Source organism: Bombus flavifrons, chromosome 2 (assembly GCF_040668555.2).
Source record: "Bombus flavifrons isolate JBK064 chromosome 2, iyBomFlav1_principal, whole genome shotgun sequence".
Taxonomy (NCBI): Eukaryota; Metazoa; Arthropoda; class Insecta; order Hymenoptera; family Apidae; genus Bombus; species Bombus flavifrons.
Genome location: NC_138443.1, coordinates 11,164,599 through 11,178,347, shown reverse-complemented (window position 1 = coordinate 11,178,347; position 13,749 = coordinate 11,164,599). Strand labels below are relative to the sequence as shown.

Below are 13,749 nucleotides of genomic sequence, written 5' to 3'. Positions count from 1 at the left end.
CTGGGTACCTGTTTAACATTCCTTTTGCTAACTAGGATCGGCCGTTAATTGGCACGCAACAGAAATTCCTTCGAGCTCTGAGGAACATACTGTATGTAATATATACATAGATAGAATAGGAAATTTAATGGTACGAACCTGAGAGGATGGTTTTTGAAGGAATGTCGCGATTCCTGCGCGCACCCTGTTTTTGACACCGCGGACAGTTCCCTTGGCACTGCGTATGGCTTCCTTCTCGAGGATCTTGTAACCAGCGAAACATTCATCGGTGTCCTTATCGCCTAACACCACTCCTCTGCTAGTGTCTTTATTGTTGCCCTTCAATTCGTTCACGTGAAACTTGTAGAACCTGTCGTACTCGTACACGTACTTCTTTCCAGTCAAAGGATTGATGCTGGTGTCGATGTCGCTGGCAACTGACTCCTGCTCTAACCTCTCCTGTTCCTGCTTCCTCTCCTCGTAAGTGCATTCTTTCACCACTGGCGACGATAACCTGCCATTTTGTTCTATGTTCGGATCAGGGCTCCTGATCCTTGGAGTGGAAGAGGCTTTTGATAAAGAGGAAGTACCAGAAGGTGAAGGAGAAACGCTAGGAGAAGCTCTGGACGAGCAAGAATTCGAGTGGACTTCCGGAGTCGATGCAGTTGGCGTGGATTCTTCGTTCGTTCGTTCTTCCTGGCCGTTCGACAGGTCTAGTCTGTTTAGACTCACGATAGTGTCGTTCGTGTCTCTATATTTTTGACGATCCACTCCGTTCTTCAAACGATCATTCTCCGAGTGTTCTTGGAATTCTAAGGATGCTCGATCAGCCTCGACACCATTTCCATTGATACCACCATCGATTATTCTGTCGCTCAACTCGCCACCGTTTAAAGAATCGCAGCTGATACTGCTCTCGTTGTCGTCACTATCAACTTCTGCTCCACTGCTGGTCAGACTACCCGTACGATTGTGTTGATCACTCGCCAGGATAACCGTGCTGGCGTTCTTTTTCTTAGGAAGAGGCGGCGGTGTGCCATCCAGGTCGCTACAGGTCCCGCTGTCCAAGGTGTCACTCGGTGAACACTGTCCACTGGACATCACCATCCCGTTCAACTGGCTGGGATACGAATTATAGTAAAAGCAAGAGCCCGAACGATTGTTCGGAGAGGACGTATTCAAAGGCTCCGATGTTTCACGATGAACCATCTCTTTCTCCGAGCTGTCGTCGTTTCGATTACGCTTATCCTTGTTGTTATTGTTGCGTTCGAAGGCGTTCGAGCCAACACTGATCCTCACACAGCCGTCACCGGCACCGACACTTCCACAACGCCGCTCGTTCACCAGATTCGTCGCACTCACGACCACACCACCGTCACGCTTGCTCGAACGTTCGCACGCGATCCCGTTCTCCTGCTCGGCTTCGTGGGTGATGTTCTCGTCCAGCGTCAATCGTACGGTCGATATCACCCTTCCGTTCTTATCACCATCCGGGTTGATCTTGATCTTCACCACATGAGCCGCCTGCTGCTGTTGATGGTATTGCTGTTGCCCGTGCTGCAGTTGTTGCTGGTTCTGCGTGCTCTGAACGGACTTCACGCTGCTCTGCTTACCGTAGCCGTTCGCGGCTTGCACTTCCGGGATTCTTCTCCTACAGGCTGCCGCGGAATCGACGTCAGGAGCGGCCAGTCCGACAAATACCGTTGCTCCGGCCCCTGTGCTCAAAGGAGTTGTGGGGGGACTGGAAACAGTCCGGATTGACACAGTCTGTCGGGCAACTTGACTCACGTCCCGGGGCTGAGTCTTCGCCGGCAGTGTCGGTGGAACGGTCATCGTGGCGATCTCGTCCATATACACATTCGAAGGCACTGTCACTTCGTCGACGAGGTACACCTGGTCATCAACCGAACGATCCTTTGCTTTCTCTTCTCTCTGTTTTCGCTTGTTCCTCTCTTTCGCTCCCTTTCTTCGGGGAAAATTACTATTTTCTAATTTCTTTACAGAAATAGGAGTTTGCGTTAGGGTTCTTTTGTGATTAGGTTTCTTTAAGAATGAGTGGTTTTCGATTGTGTATAAGGAAGTGTCTGGAACGTGCAATAATTTAATTCGAATTTTCAGTCGGTATTTTATGTACACGCGCAACAAGTTGTTGCCACGGATAGCTAATTGGAATTAGTAAAATGAAATAACTTTCATTGGACTTAATACGCGATGAACCTGTTTTATGAATGACGTTACGTTCAGTGTCACTGATCAGAATTTCACATCGAGGAACTCAACATATGGCGCGACATATTGCAAGCTCCGGTAGTACTGTAAACGAAATCTTTGAGAAGTGTCAATTTGCCTATTCTAAGCTCTATCGTAAAATCTTACTTTAACCCGAGTAGAATTTAATTCACCACGTTGTTCCACCAAATTGTTGCACAAAATGAGTCAGACATAACTCTCAACCAATACTCCTGGTCGTTAGTCGATCGAAAGTCGTGACAATCGATGACACTGCATTTCGTCCAAGATCGTTATCCCGTCGTTGTATGATCGATTGATCGCGACTACGACACTCGAGGGACTTCTTTAAATATAACTCTTTGCGCGAAATATAAAACAGCCGCGAACATTCGGCGCCGCGGTGACGTCGCAGAAAATCTGTCTGCCTGGGAAGCAGTTTGAACAACGAAGACAGAGGAGAACAAGTCTAGTGGAACGAAAGCGTGGATTGTGAGGAGGCAAAGAAACAGAGAGAGAGAGAGAGAGAGAGAGAGAAAGAGAGAGAGAGAGTGTAGTAGCCGCCACTTACTAACCGCATACGTTTATCAAGAGCAGCGCATGGTAGAATCCGACTCTGTTCGACGACGACACGACGACACGGTGACAACGGTCGACGACGGCGATCGTTCACGGTACGGGCCGTCAGTAACTGTACTGAGTGCCTCTGACACTTACTCATGCAGTTTCGTTCGCTAGGTGGGGACCAAGTTGGGCCTCGCGACGGGGCACGGCGAGACACCTGGAGTGGGAACATCGACTGGTTCTTCGGGGAGTGGGGAGAGGGCTTGGGCCAGACTTGAGCGTGTGCACGCATACACAAACCTACATACTAGCGCTCACACATAAAGCAACGTAAAGAGGAGGTGAGAAAGAAGGATCGAGAACGAGTAAAGCGTAAAGACCGAGGGAGAGGACGAACGCTCCGCATGAAGGGAGCCTCAAGCACAAGTGAATGAGCGAGCGAGTGAAAGACGAATATTCGAATGTGTGGATAGATAAATAAGCAGCCAGGTGGGACGCGCGAGTGAACAAGCGAACGTGTTAGCAAACGATCGAGCGAGCGAAAGGACGAGCGTATGTGTCGATGAATAAGCGAGAAAGAGAGTCGTTCGGGTTAGGAGGGAGGAGAAGGGTCTTGGAAGTTGTCTGGCACGTAAGCACTTGCTCGAGAAGGACGTGGCGTCCTCTACCGAGCCAGGTAGAATCGACTATCCGGTTTTTCATTTAAATACCTGTTCTTTACCGTTCACCGGCTTTCTCGTGTATGTATGCTTGTGTTTATACGAGCTTCGTGTAAAAATGTGCGTGAATGTACCTGTTCGAATGAATACACCTGCCAAAATTTTGTCGATACGTTCTCTAACGTTGTCGAATATTTTCTAGAATGTAATGGTAAATCATTCAGTGAATCTATTTCGCGAAGGTTACGTCACGGAAGGATCGTATGAATAGAAAGTGACAATAAAAACGATGAGGATGGCAATTAGTAAATTCTCTCGGTGCACACGTGGAAATCTCGTAACGATATAATGTATCGAACATATTGGATAATTATTCGTTTCTTTTATTTGAGCTTCTGTTTCGTCATATTGACCGTAAGCAAGCGGCCATATAATTACCCTTGCATCAAAGCAGAACGATTGTAATTCTTTAATAACTCGCGTTTCATTGAGAGCAATGAATGGATCTGTCAGGATGAGAGGCGGCGGCGTTTTATCAACCAAATGGCCAGACTATGTAGAGACGATCGATTTTTTTTATCTGCGCTGTAACACGAGATCGATCTCTTATCGTGCCTCGGATATTTATCTGTGTAGCCACGATAACGCTGTGGCATTAATAAGGATAATTACGCTCATCCGATTATCGATGTTCACTCGTTAGTTTACGATATGAGTGATATCGTTGACATGGATTGTGATTCAGACATAATACAATTATGCAACACGATATCGTGGGAGCACAATGTTTTTTAAAAAAGGGTGTTGTATTAAATAATGTTATCTTGCATGTATTCTAATATGTATGTATATATTTATAGCTCGTACCAGCTAAATGTTACAAGTCTTTATAACACTTACTGAATAACACAGAATCAAAAGTCAATTTCTTTCCTCCGTTCGCAAGGACTATTTGATGTGTCATCCTTCCATTAGAATACAGCAATTCATGTGCGAATGGCAAATTATGAAACACTGTATGTAATATATTCAAATATTCTTGCCTTGTTCTCCATTGTCTGATATGTATGCGCTTTCCATTTACACTTTAATTCAAGATAAATTAAGCTCGTTAACCGTTCTCAGAAGGTACGAAAACGCATTTCACACCGAGAATACTGAAATTACTGATCAAATTCTGGCGAATACTATATGCCCTTAAAATCTCTGATATCTTATTCTCAATATACTGTAATACTTTTCTTCTTAATTAAATCCACGTCCTATAAAAATCAGAATAAATTTCAAGAATAAATTTCGAGAATAAATTTTAATATGTTGAATTTTAACAGATAGAAATAATATCGTGGATAGATTCGCGGTACATTTCAGAAATATTTGCTTCGTCTGAAGCTTTGTTTTACTTTGTTCTTGTTTTAGCACTTGAACAGGTGGCTGCGTGAGAGCTCTAAACTGCTGGCAACCACGTCGACAGTGTTCTCGAGTCGGGATGAAAAAGGAGCAGGTTAATAAGGAGTTCGGTCTGCTACGGCGAAACAACCTGCTCGCTGAGCCAGAAGGCTCGATTTAAAGTACAAACAGGAAGGAAAAAATTTAAATAAGAAAGATGGCGTGTACGTCTACGGATATAATTAATGCATAATCAGAAGATGCTATTTAACAAGATTCTCTTATTAGCTTCGTTAAATAACTAGTTACACATTAACGTATTCCAGGTTGCTCATCTTATTTCAGATTTCTTGCAAATTGTTCTTTCGTTACACACGCATTTGCGTCGGATTTTTCATATTTGGATCTTTTTATAGGAAACTTGTTTTACAAATACATATGTCTCTGTTACTTTTAGTTTACGTACTGCAGAAATTTATTACGAAGGAGAATACCTATACACGTTGTTAGATGTTTATATATAGTGTTGGATAATTATTTATCGAAGTGGTTGCAAATTGTTAATATTACTTTATCGCGTTTAAGTGTATTTTCTATTATTTTAAGTTTATCACAAAACTTTCCCACAAACAGGAACAGTTATCTATATCGTTAAATGATCAGCCAACCGAACTGTTTGGCAATTGGTACTGTTGTTTTATTACGGTTAAGCTAATTTATTAGAACTTTTGAGCGCTTGGTACGCGCGACATGATCAACCATCATTTTCAACTTTATTGCAGTGCCATTTAGCGAGACCCACGAGTACCTTGTGAGAAGAGATTGTTAGGAGGTTCAACGCATTTAATCTCATTTACGGAGACCTGCCTAGCATAATGAATGAGGATCCTGGTTATTAACATTTAATCTCATTTATTACGAACTTTGTTAGACTAAAGCATCGGTTTGTTTCCATGAAAGTTCGTTTACCCGAGTAAATTGATCGATAGTTTCTACTCATCGAACAAACTGTCAACTTACGTGTTACATAACTGATATTTCGTACGTTTACTTATCTTTTAATTACAAAATTTTTATCTGGCTGGCTTTATGTGCACTTTATATTAAAATCTAGTACAACTTGCTATACACGTTCTGAATGTGTTCCTGTTATAAAAATGGTAAAATGTCGAAATGGTACACCTTTCACTACCCACTGAAGAAAATAACATTTTATAGTCAATAATTTATTGCAATAAAATATTTTATCGTAATCGAAAGGAAGATAAAGCAGCATTTAGCTTGACGATTATGCATTTCATTGATCTCCATTTAATACACATATTCTCCGACTTTCACAAACTAAATTTTATATTAATAAAATTACGAAGCCAAAATTCTGCGTGTCTGACTTTTTAGAAAGTGTTAAAACTTTCGCTTGTAAGATCATTGACAAATGAATACGCGAACGTTGAACAGTTAGAATACGGTAATTTTTCACCAGAAAAATCAATCGAAGAGTGTCCATTAAAATAACGATTACTGTAAGAAAAGAAGCAGAGATGTCATCATTTGTTGATAACAAATTTAATACCGCAACCCACACTTACCCTGATACCGTTATTATTATCTAGGTTAATTTCATACATTATTATGTTCTCGATCTCTCTCCCTCTTATTTCACTCCAACTCGTTTTCTCGTATCCTTAGAGGGTATCATTCCACAATTTAACTGTCTCTCCACCCGTTTCACCCGATAAGTAACAGTTACCTGAAAGCAAAGTAATGTCACGCTAATTCACCTCGCGTGCCTATAAGCGAACACGGATATCTTTATTCAAATAAGTAGAAATCGATCGGGGAACTGTCGCTTTTTGAGGAAGGAAGAGTATCTTCTTCGGATAGACACGGAATTCGAATATCGCAACTCTAAAAGGGTACACAGGTACATTCAAAATCACAGGCGGTAGTAGAAGTGTATCTTGCTCCAAATATCCATATCACGGTTACATATCGACTGTTGATATTTAACCCTTAAAAGTTATCATGGGTGATAGTTTACCGGAGCATAGTTAATTTCAATTAAAGAGTTGATAAAGTTAATCAAGCGGAATTAAATGTTTATCCAATGCTAGATAAAGTGAAGGAAAATTATCGTTTGTAATATTTCAGTAAATGTACCAAATAATTATGGTGGTACAATAAAATTCACACGAAATGTAATTTCATTCGTGACAGGTTTTAAGAGTTGAAATTTCTGTTACACGAAGATTCAGCCGAATTTACTATTAACGCGCACAATTTAACGTTTTTACAATGACGTGGAAAATTTATGACGGCTGTACGTTCACCGGAATGACAGAAGAAAAAGGGAACGGCTGATTTGTGGTTTAGAAAATTCCCAGTACCGTAAATTTCAATGTCCTTTTTTCACTTAAATCACGATTTCGTGCGAATGCCGGCTATTGGTATCGATCGGTTAGTCACATAGCGTCAGATGTTTCTTTTATTCTTTATTATTTGGCCTTATTTTCCACATACCTCACCCGGTAAACCAGTTGAGTCGCGTTCGCCTTTCTTTCCGCGCTATGAAACCTGTATTCTGCATACCACTTACCGCGGTATGCGATTGACTAAGCAACTTTATAAACAGTTAAAACAACATGCAACCAGCGTGTCTAGGAAAGCATAATACGCTCTAGAATTCTCCATTTTACTCTTTAATCTTATTTCATCTTACTCCTTGATCCCTGTCTGATTGTGAGTTTGCACGAAGGTCCGCAACGTGTGATATCTTACGAACGTGGTTTAGTACGAAACGAGTTTTATGTGTGAACGTTAATATGCATTTGCAAATTTAAGTTGGTTTCTGGGATAGAAATCAGAAATCTTCAAAATTAAGACAAACTACTTTCTGTCGTGTTTAGTAGATATCCTATATGTTTGGATTAATGTTATTGGTACTACCATTTTTGAAATTATTAAACAAAATTTCTCTACAAATAGTTTGCTTAACACAAGAAAGAAAGATTATCGTATTTAATAATTTAATTTTCTTTCTGGTTCGTATAATAGATAATACTCGTTACGTACCTACCCTACCACTTGCACGAAGCAGCATTAATCAAGCTGAGTAAAACATATTGCCCAATAAATATCAAGTTTAGTTGTAGTTACGTGTTTACAAGTTATTATTAGAACGTAATAATCATAATGTAACCAGTTATTTTACAGAAATATCTTTATGATAATAAGTACGTACAGGCATTCTTAACTTCACAGAGTTGTACCATAATTATTATCACTTATCACATAAATAATGTAACGCAATTTACAAACCTTATTAAATGGACGTTGAAACATAAAGATCGAGTTTAAACCGACTAAGTTCCGTGTACATAAAGAACCGACTCAAATTTTCAATAACACGATAAATATAATAATTACGCACGTAATTTCGAACCTGGTTTACACACGCGTAACTAATAAACAACAAATCACAGAATCAATTAAATATATTGCGATCCATTGGTTTAATTAGAATTTATTTGAAAGTTGTAGAAAATCACGTTCTCCAGCGAACGATATGCAACAAAACCACCAACTTGAGAAATGTCAGTCGTCGAAAAGTATGAAATAGAATAAAATACCTGGTATACGCGTGCACATGATGTAAAAGATACAAAAGAACCAGGACAGTCGGTTAATTCTTAACAAGCGTGGCATATTACTTTCGCAAGATGAAGCGTTTTATTGAGATATTCTTTGTAGGAAAGAGGGAAAAATGATCGTTGGAATCTGTGCCGCATCGACGACGATCGTGTTGTGCACGAGGTTTCGATGTATTGACCTTGCGACGTGCGTGGGACGTGTTGGGGAGTAGAACAGGTTCCGTTACACCTTCCACGTTCGAAGCATTCCATCGAAGCAAGAGGCTGTCTCTACTCGTTTCTCTTTTTTTTCCGTTTAAGGGTGAGGTCATTTTACGCTGGCGACCTCTGACGTGGCTCCTCGACGATCGGCCAACCTGTATGGCGTGAAACGGGAAAAGAAATTTCGCATACTATCAATGGACACGCTACCCAATATCGGTGACATTTATATTTGATTGCCTCTTACATTTACAAGTGGTAAACACTGGTCGTTAAATTGGCAAATGCACGTAGAGATTCGAGATCGCCGTATGGACGATGATATATATTAACAAGGAACCATTTTTAGTACGACCTAAGCCTAGGAGGACTTCTGAATAATATAATAGGTTGTCCTGTTGTGCTTGTAACTTGATAACTTGAGAATTGTTTTTGTGACGTGGTACTATTGACTTGATGAATATTCCATAGAGTAACGAAGTTGACAAATGCAAATAATAAATTTTGTAACCGAAGAATCAAGCATTACCTAACGAAGTGACATTCGCTGGTAGAAAACGTTCTCCATTTGATTTTGTTGCTTTAAGGGGTATATCTCATGGAAATTTCTATCTTTCTCTCGCAATATTCGCTAAAGCCTACGATTACTTTTATCGTGTGGTTTACTCATGTATCGTGACGGTCGCTGCGGTCCATCAACTGTAACTCGCGATTGGTACACGCGCCATAAAGGGATTTCTCTTCTGCAATTTCAAATCGATACATTGGCTTAACTTGATAATTCAAACTTATCTATTAAAAATGAAATCATCGAGGGACTTGGTTAAGCGTTGAATCTAACGGAAGTCATCCTAGAATTAAATATCGTACCGTACAAAGAGATTTTCTACAGCTTGTGTTTTGTGTGATAGTCGAAGAACGCTCGTTTATAGAGTATTAGAACCGTAAAAATCGTATTTTTCTATATAATGCGCTAAATGAATTGAGAGCTCGAGCTGAGTAGTAAAAATATTGCTACAATGGCGGTCGCCACAGCGGTTGCAAATTTACGCAGGTAGCTCCCTTTCTCTGGACAGGAACCACACGTTCATGGGTTCCGACTTGCCCTTCATAGACACAGGCCCTCTGTACTCCAGCAAAAATTGGGGATCCTGATTCTCCGGCATGCACAGATATCTGTAATGATAATAAAATAGTTCGTCTTCAAAACGACATTAAAATATTCATTTTAAACCTACATTTCTAAAGAAAGTATGTTGCGTATTACAGTTTTGAGAAACGTCATCTAATCAATTATATAGTCAAATTATATTTGATATCAAAAATCTTTAATTACCAGAACCTAACGCTCACGCATAATTACGTACGCCCCCACACCGTCAAACAAAGTTGAAACCTTTATCCTACGAACCTACTCGTTGTCCCCTTCGTAGTTGAACAGGGGAAGCCCTTGGAATATACTTATTTAACGTCTAATCGAATTATCCCTCTCTCGTTTTCACGGTTGTTCCTTGTATCAGCCATTATTTAGAGGTGAACAATGGTCGTGATAGTTTGCTAGCACGTTTTAAACCGTTCTTGTTGACACGGGATCAGTGCGTGTTGTCCTTCAAGCTTTTTCATCGGGCATAGAAAGAAAAGATGGAGGTACTGATCGACTGTTACTTCGACAAGCTGTTCGCTGAAATGGAACGCAGTTGCTTGGCCTCTCGATACAAACGTCGCGAGATGGTTGGCTACTTTTCAGATGTGATAAATAGTTGTTCGGCAGGTAAATTCTGAACATTCTTCGTTGTTTTCAAAGCGGTCGAGACGAGTTAGAAAATCGTAGGTCGCTTTAATAGGATTTCGACTGGCGATTTACCGTAATGCCTAACGGGGGTTTAAAAAGAATCGATTCAAATCGGTCGCGGAGCGTGTCAACGCACTTCGATGAACGTTTCCGATTCACTGATCGCAGGATTCATCCAGCAACCTGCTAGAAACTATATTGTGTGACCATGAAAGTGGCTCGATCGAGGATACCGGAAAGAAAGTGGTCCTACGTAATGTTATATGCGGGAGAAACTTTTGCATCGTTCGCTTCCATATGATTTTACTTTCCTCGAAAAATTATGCAAACCGACCACCCGAAGCGACGCGAATGGAATTACTTATCCGTGAAAAGAGAGTTTCGCAAGTTGTGTTGTTCGATCATTCGCACGGTGAATTGGGAGAACCACGTATATCGGTTGGAGAAAGACAGAGAATGAAATTTGGTTAATACAGAAATAGTAAGAATTATCTTTGATGAAAAGTACTATTAATTGTTGCGATATACTTATCTTAATTAGATATGAGTTTGAAGTATTTCATAGTATAGAAGAAAATTTTTAGAGGACTAAGTATATTTCTTGAAATATTGATCGTTCGTCGTCTTTATCTAGGGATTAATAGTTTAGAACATGTTATAAAAAGATCTTACATTTCTAAGGAAGTGAAACATTGCGCAGTCATCGTGAAATATTGTGAAACAATAACATTACTATTAAGTTCCTGCTTTCACCCCGATAACCGTCATACGTAACCATCCTCGTAGCAATCGTTAATTAATAGAAACAATGAACATAAATATCTTTCGAGCGACTCTCCGGTTACGTACCTAGATTCTATCATACACGAACCTAGCCTAGATCCCACTAAGCACAGCCTCCTGTTCAATACAGAATTCCCTCCCGCAACAAAAATCACGGTTCTCGATCCTCGATAACCAATGAACTACAGCATCTCTGATTAAAATTTTAACAAAACTTTCCTCGCCAGAAGAGAATCTAATTATTCCTTAAACTTGCAGCAGAGAACCTAGATAAGCAAGACGTCTGCGAGAGGATAGTAATGTCTGCCCTTCGCTATCACAACATCGCAATGATGGAAAATGGCTATGTGTGCCTTCTCGGCAAGTTCCACAACGTGCTCTATGTGGCAGCGAAACTTTGTTTCGACTGGAACCTGAACAACAACGAGATCGTTTCCAGACTACTCAATGACATATTCTACTGCGAGAAAACGTTCGAGCGTATTTTGGTGGGGGCCATATTCGGTACACGAGTGACTCACTTCCTGTCCGGTTGGAAAAGCGACTTCGAGGATCGCGAAGAGAATCTTCGAGCTCTAATGTATTTCTTGCATCACGCTACAGTCGGAAGACTCGAGTATCGTTGCGCGTCTTCGCCCGATAAACGACGATTCATTGACGTTCCTATGGAGTCTTATGGGCAGGCGTTGCCCTTGAGAGTGGCCATTCAACACGGCTCTCCGGATATTCTTTTGATCATGCTCCGTTACGGGGCCTCGGTCGAGTCTGACAAATTGGCTCCCTCTCCGCTCGAGATGCTCTTGAACAAGCTGAGCGAGTACGACGCTCAACCTGGCCAAGATCAGATCGTGTTTCCAGAACACTTGCTACTTTGCTTGAAACTCGTACTGAGAACCGTGACGACTGCCTTCGTGAAGACGCCTGGACACATAGCCGAGCAGAGCGGCATTTTCAGTGTTTCCATTTACGAACAGTACCCAACTCTGGTCGAGCAGAAGTTGGTGCCGCCGGAGAGAAGTGGCATGAGTCCGCCGGAACTGAGGCATCTTTGTCGTTGTCGCATCCGAGAGACTTTGTTCGAGAACTGGGCGTTGCCGCATGGGATTCAGAAGCTTCAAATCCCGGAGTCGCTGAGGAATTACTTGGACCTTCTCGGTGATTGAGAATACTGTGCAGAGGTGGTTACCTCTCATGGCTGAATGGGCTTAGACTTTAATCATTGGATTTCCGAAGCTTTCGAAAGAAGATCTTGTATTTCGGAAGATAGCCTTTTTGGGAACTGATCTGTTTCGTACGAAAATGGATTTAGTAAGTTACAGCGAATTTTCGAACTCTTACGATCGGGGCCTTATAATACGCGTATAATGATTGTTTTTTAACTTTAGCTTCTCAAGTTACTCAAAGTGTATTTGAACCTTTCCGAATTATCCGTGTACGTGCTGTATGTGTTGTGTGTGTTGCATAGATATAAGTTAGGACATTTTTAGCTACGTATAAAGTGACCTTAAGATATTTGGAAATCCAAGTATTACGTGTATTCTATGCGATAATGTGTTTGTCTGGAATAAAATAAATTCAAAGATTTATCAAATATAGTTTAAAGTACCAAAGTTTAAATTTCATGTGTACAAATTACAGAATTCGTAATATTTTCCTTCGAGCATTTTTCTCTTTTCCTTCTATTTTGTAAATATAATATTTTCCGTCTACTCATATTCTCTGGTCACCTTGAAAAGAAAGATACAAGAAATAAACACATTTACAGAACAAAATGGGTCACTCGATACACAATCGTGAGACTCGCAGTTAGACAGTTTCTATGAACGCGTCTGAAGTTGTTCGAGCAGGATGAAATCGAACTAGTACACGAGCTAACAGAAGTGTGTTTCGAAGAGTTTGATTCGTAAAATGCATACGTTGCCTGTTCGCTAAAATGCTTTAAACCTGTTCGTAACTTTCGATGCAATTTCTTTCAAACGGTGCCTGGACCGTTGTATACCTATATCGAACTTCCTGATCGAACTGCCGTCATATAATAACAGGTTGACCGTATAAATTTCGATTCTGGTGGATCGACTTTTCCATTTTATACGGGATATTTTACCTTAAACTCGCGATATGATAAAATACGTACACAACAGTGACATGGCGTTTTTCATTCAAACGATCAAACTCTATCAATATGGAAGAGAAAAGTGTGACAGATACATAACGTGCAAAATGCTTTCACTGAGCATGATTCAAGGTTTAGAGAAACGGTATTCTATACATTTTTTATTTATTAGTGGCCAATATTTTTATTTCAGTGTAAACTTGGTTCGAGAAATAAAATTTAGTACCTTACGAATTTTTTGAAACTGCGCAGTATTAACTACTTAACGATTATAGGTATTCGGTTATTGGAAAAGTTTGTAACGCTTCTTACAAACGATATTAGGATAGTTAAGATAAATACTTGGCTCAAGTGGAAGGAAATTATTTATTACGAACTTCTGCCAAATAA

At 40.5% G+C, this 13,749-nt stretch overlaps 3 protein-coding genes across 11 annotated transcripts in view; 1 reads left to right on the top strand and 2 right to left on the bottom strand.

The window, feature by feature from the left end:
• The window catches only part of LOC138189864 (myb-like protein M), a 38,848-nt gene extending 35,904 nt beyond the window's left edge, over window positions 1-2,944 (bottom strand). The window contains exons 1-2 of one of the 5 annotated variants that reach the window (XM_069132105.1): window positions 2,780-2,944; window positions 139-1,974 (exon numbers count right to left, since the gene is read on the bottom strand). In XM_069132105.1, the coding sequence (XP_068988206.1) occupies window positions 139-1,974; window positions 2,780-2,929 (1,986 nt within the window). In that variant the 5' untranslated portion in view covers window positions 2,930-2,944. Of the gene's footprint in view, window positions 1-138; window positions 1,975-2,355; window positions 2,532-2,779 lie in introns of those variants that run through there. The other 4 variants (XM_069132107.1, XM_069132108.1, XM_069132110.1 and 1 more) reach the window with 4 other exon arrangements.
• A 6,468-nt stretch (window positions 2,945-9,412) lies between these two features.
• The window catches only part of Gycbeta100B (guanylate cyclase soluble subunit beta-1-like), a 110,622-nt gene continuing 106,285 nt past the window's right edge, over window positions 9,413-13,749 (bottom strand). For all 4 annotated transcript variants that reach the window (XM_069132100.1, XM_069132101.1, XM_069132102.1 and 1 more), the window contains one exon: window positions 9,413-9,847. In XM_069132100.1, coding sequence (XP_068988201.1) covers window positions 9,718-9,847 — 130 coding nt within the window. In that variant the 3' untranslated portion in view covers window positions 9,413-9,717. The remainder of the gene's footprint in view (window positions 9,848-13,749) is intronic.
• Window positions 10,181-13,681, top strand: stops (SOCS domain-containing protein stops). Of its 2 annotated transcripts, none has more exons than XM_069132104.1 (2): window positions 10,181-10,442; window positions 11,508-13,681. In XM_069132104.1, the coding sequence occupies exons 1-2, from the start codon at window positions 10,313-10,315 to the stop codon at window positions 12,407-12,409; spliced, it is 1,032 nt and encodes a 343-aa protein (XP_068988205.1). In that variant the 5' UTR covers window positions 10,181-10,312; the 3' UTR covers window positions 12,410-13,681. The 2 variants fall into 2 exon arrangements, with proteins under 2 accessions (XP_068988205.1, XP_068988204.1); XM_069132103.1 differs by having other exon boundaries at window positions 11,505-13,674.

Coding starts and splice junctions, on each gene's coding strand:
- stops (XM_069132103.1), top strand. CDS start 10,313: ATGGAGGTACTGATCGACTGTTACTTCGACAAGCTGTTCGCTGAAATG. Junction 10,443..11,504: donor GATAAATAGTTGTTCGGCAG/GTAAATTCTGAA, acceptor TTAAACTTGCAG/CAGAGAACCTAGATAAGCAA.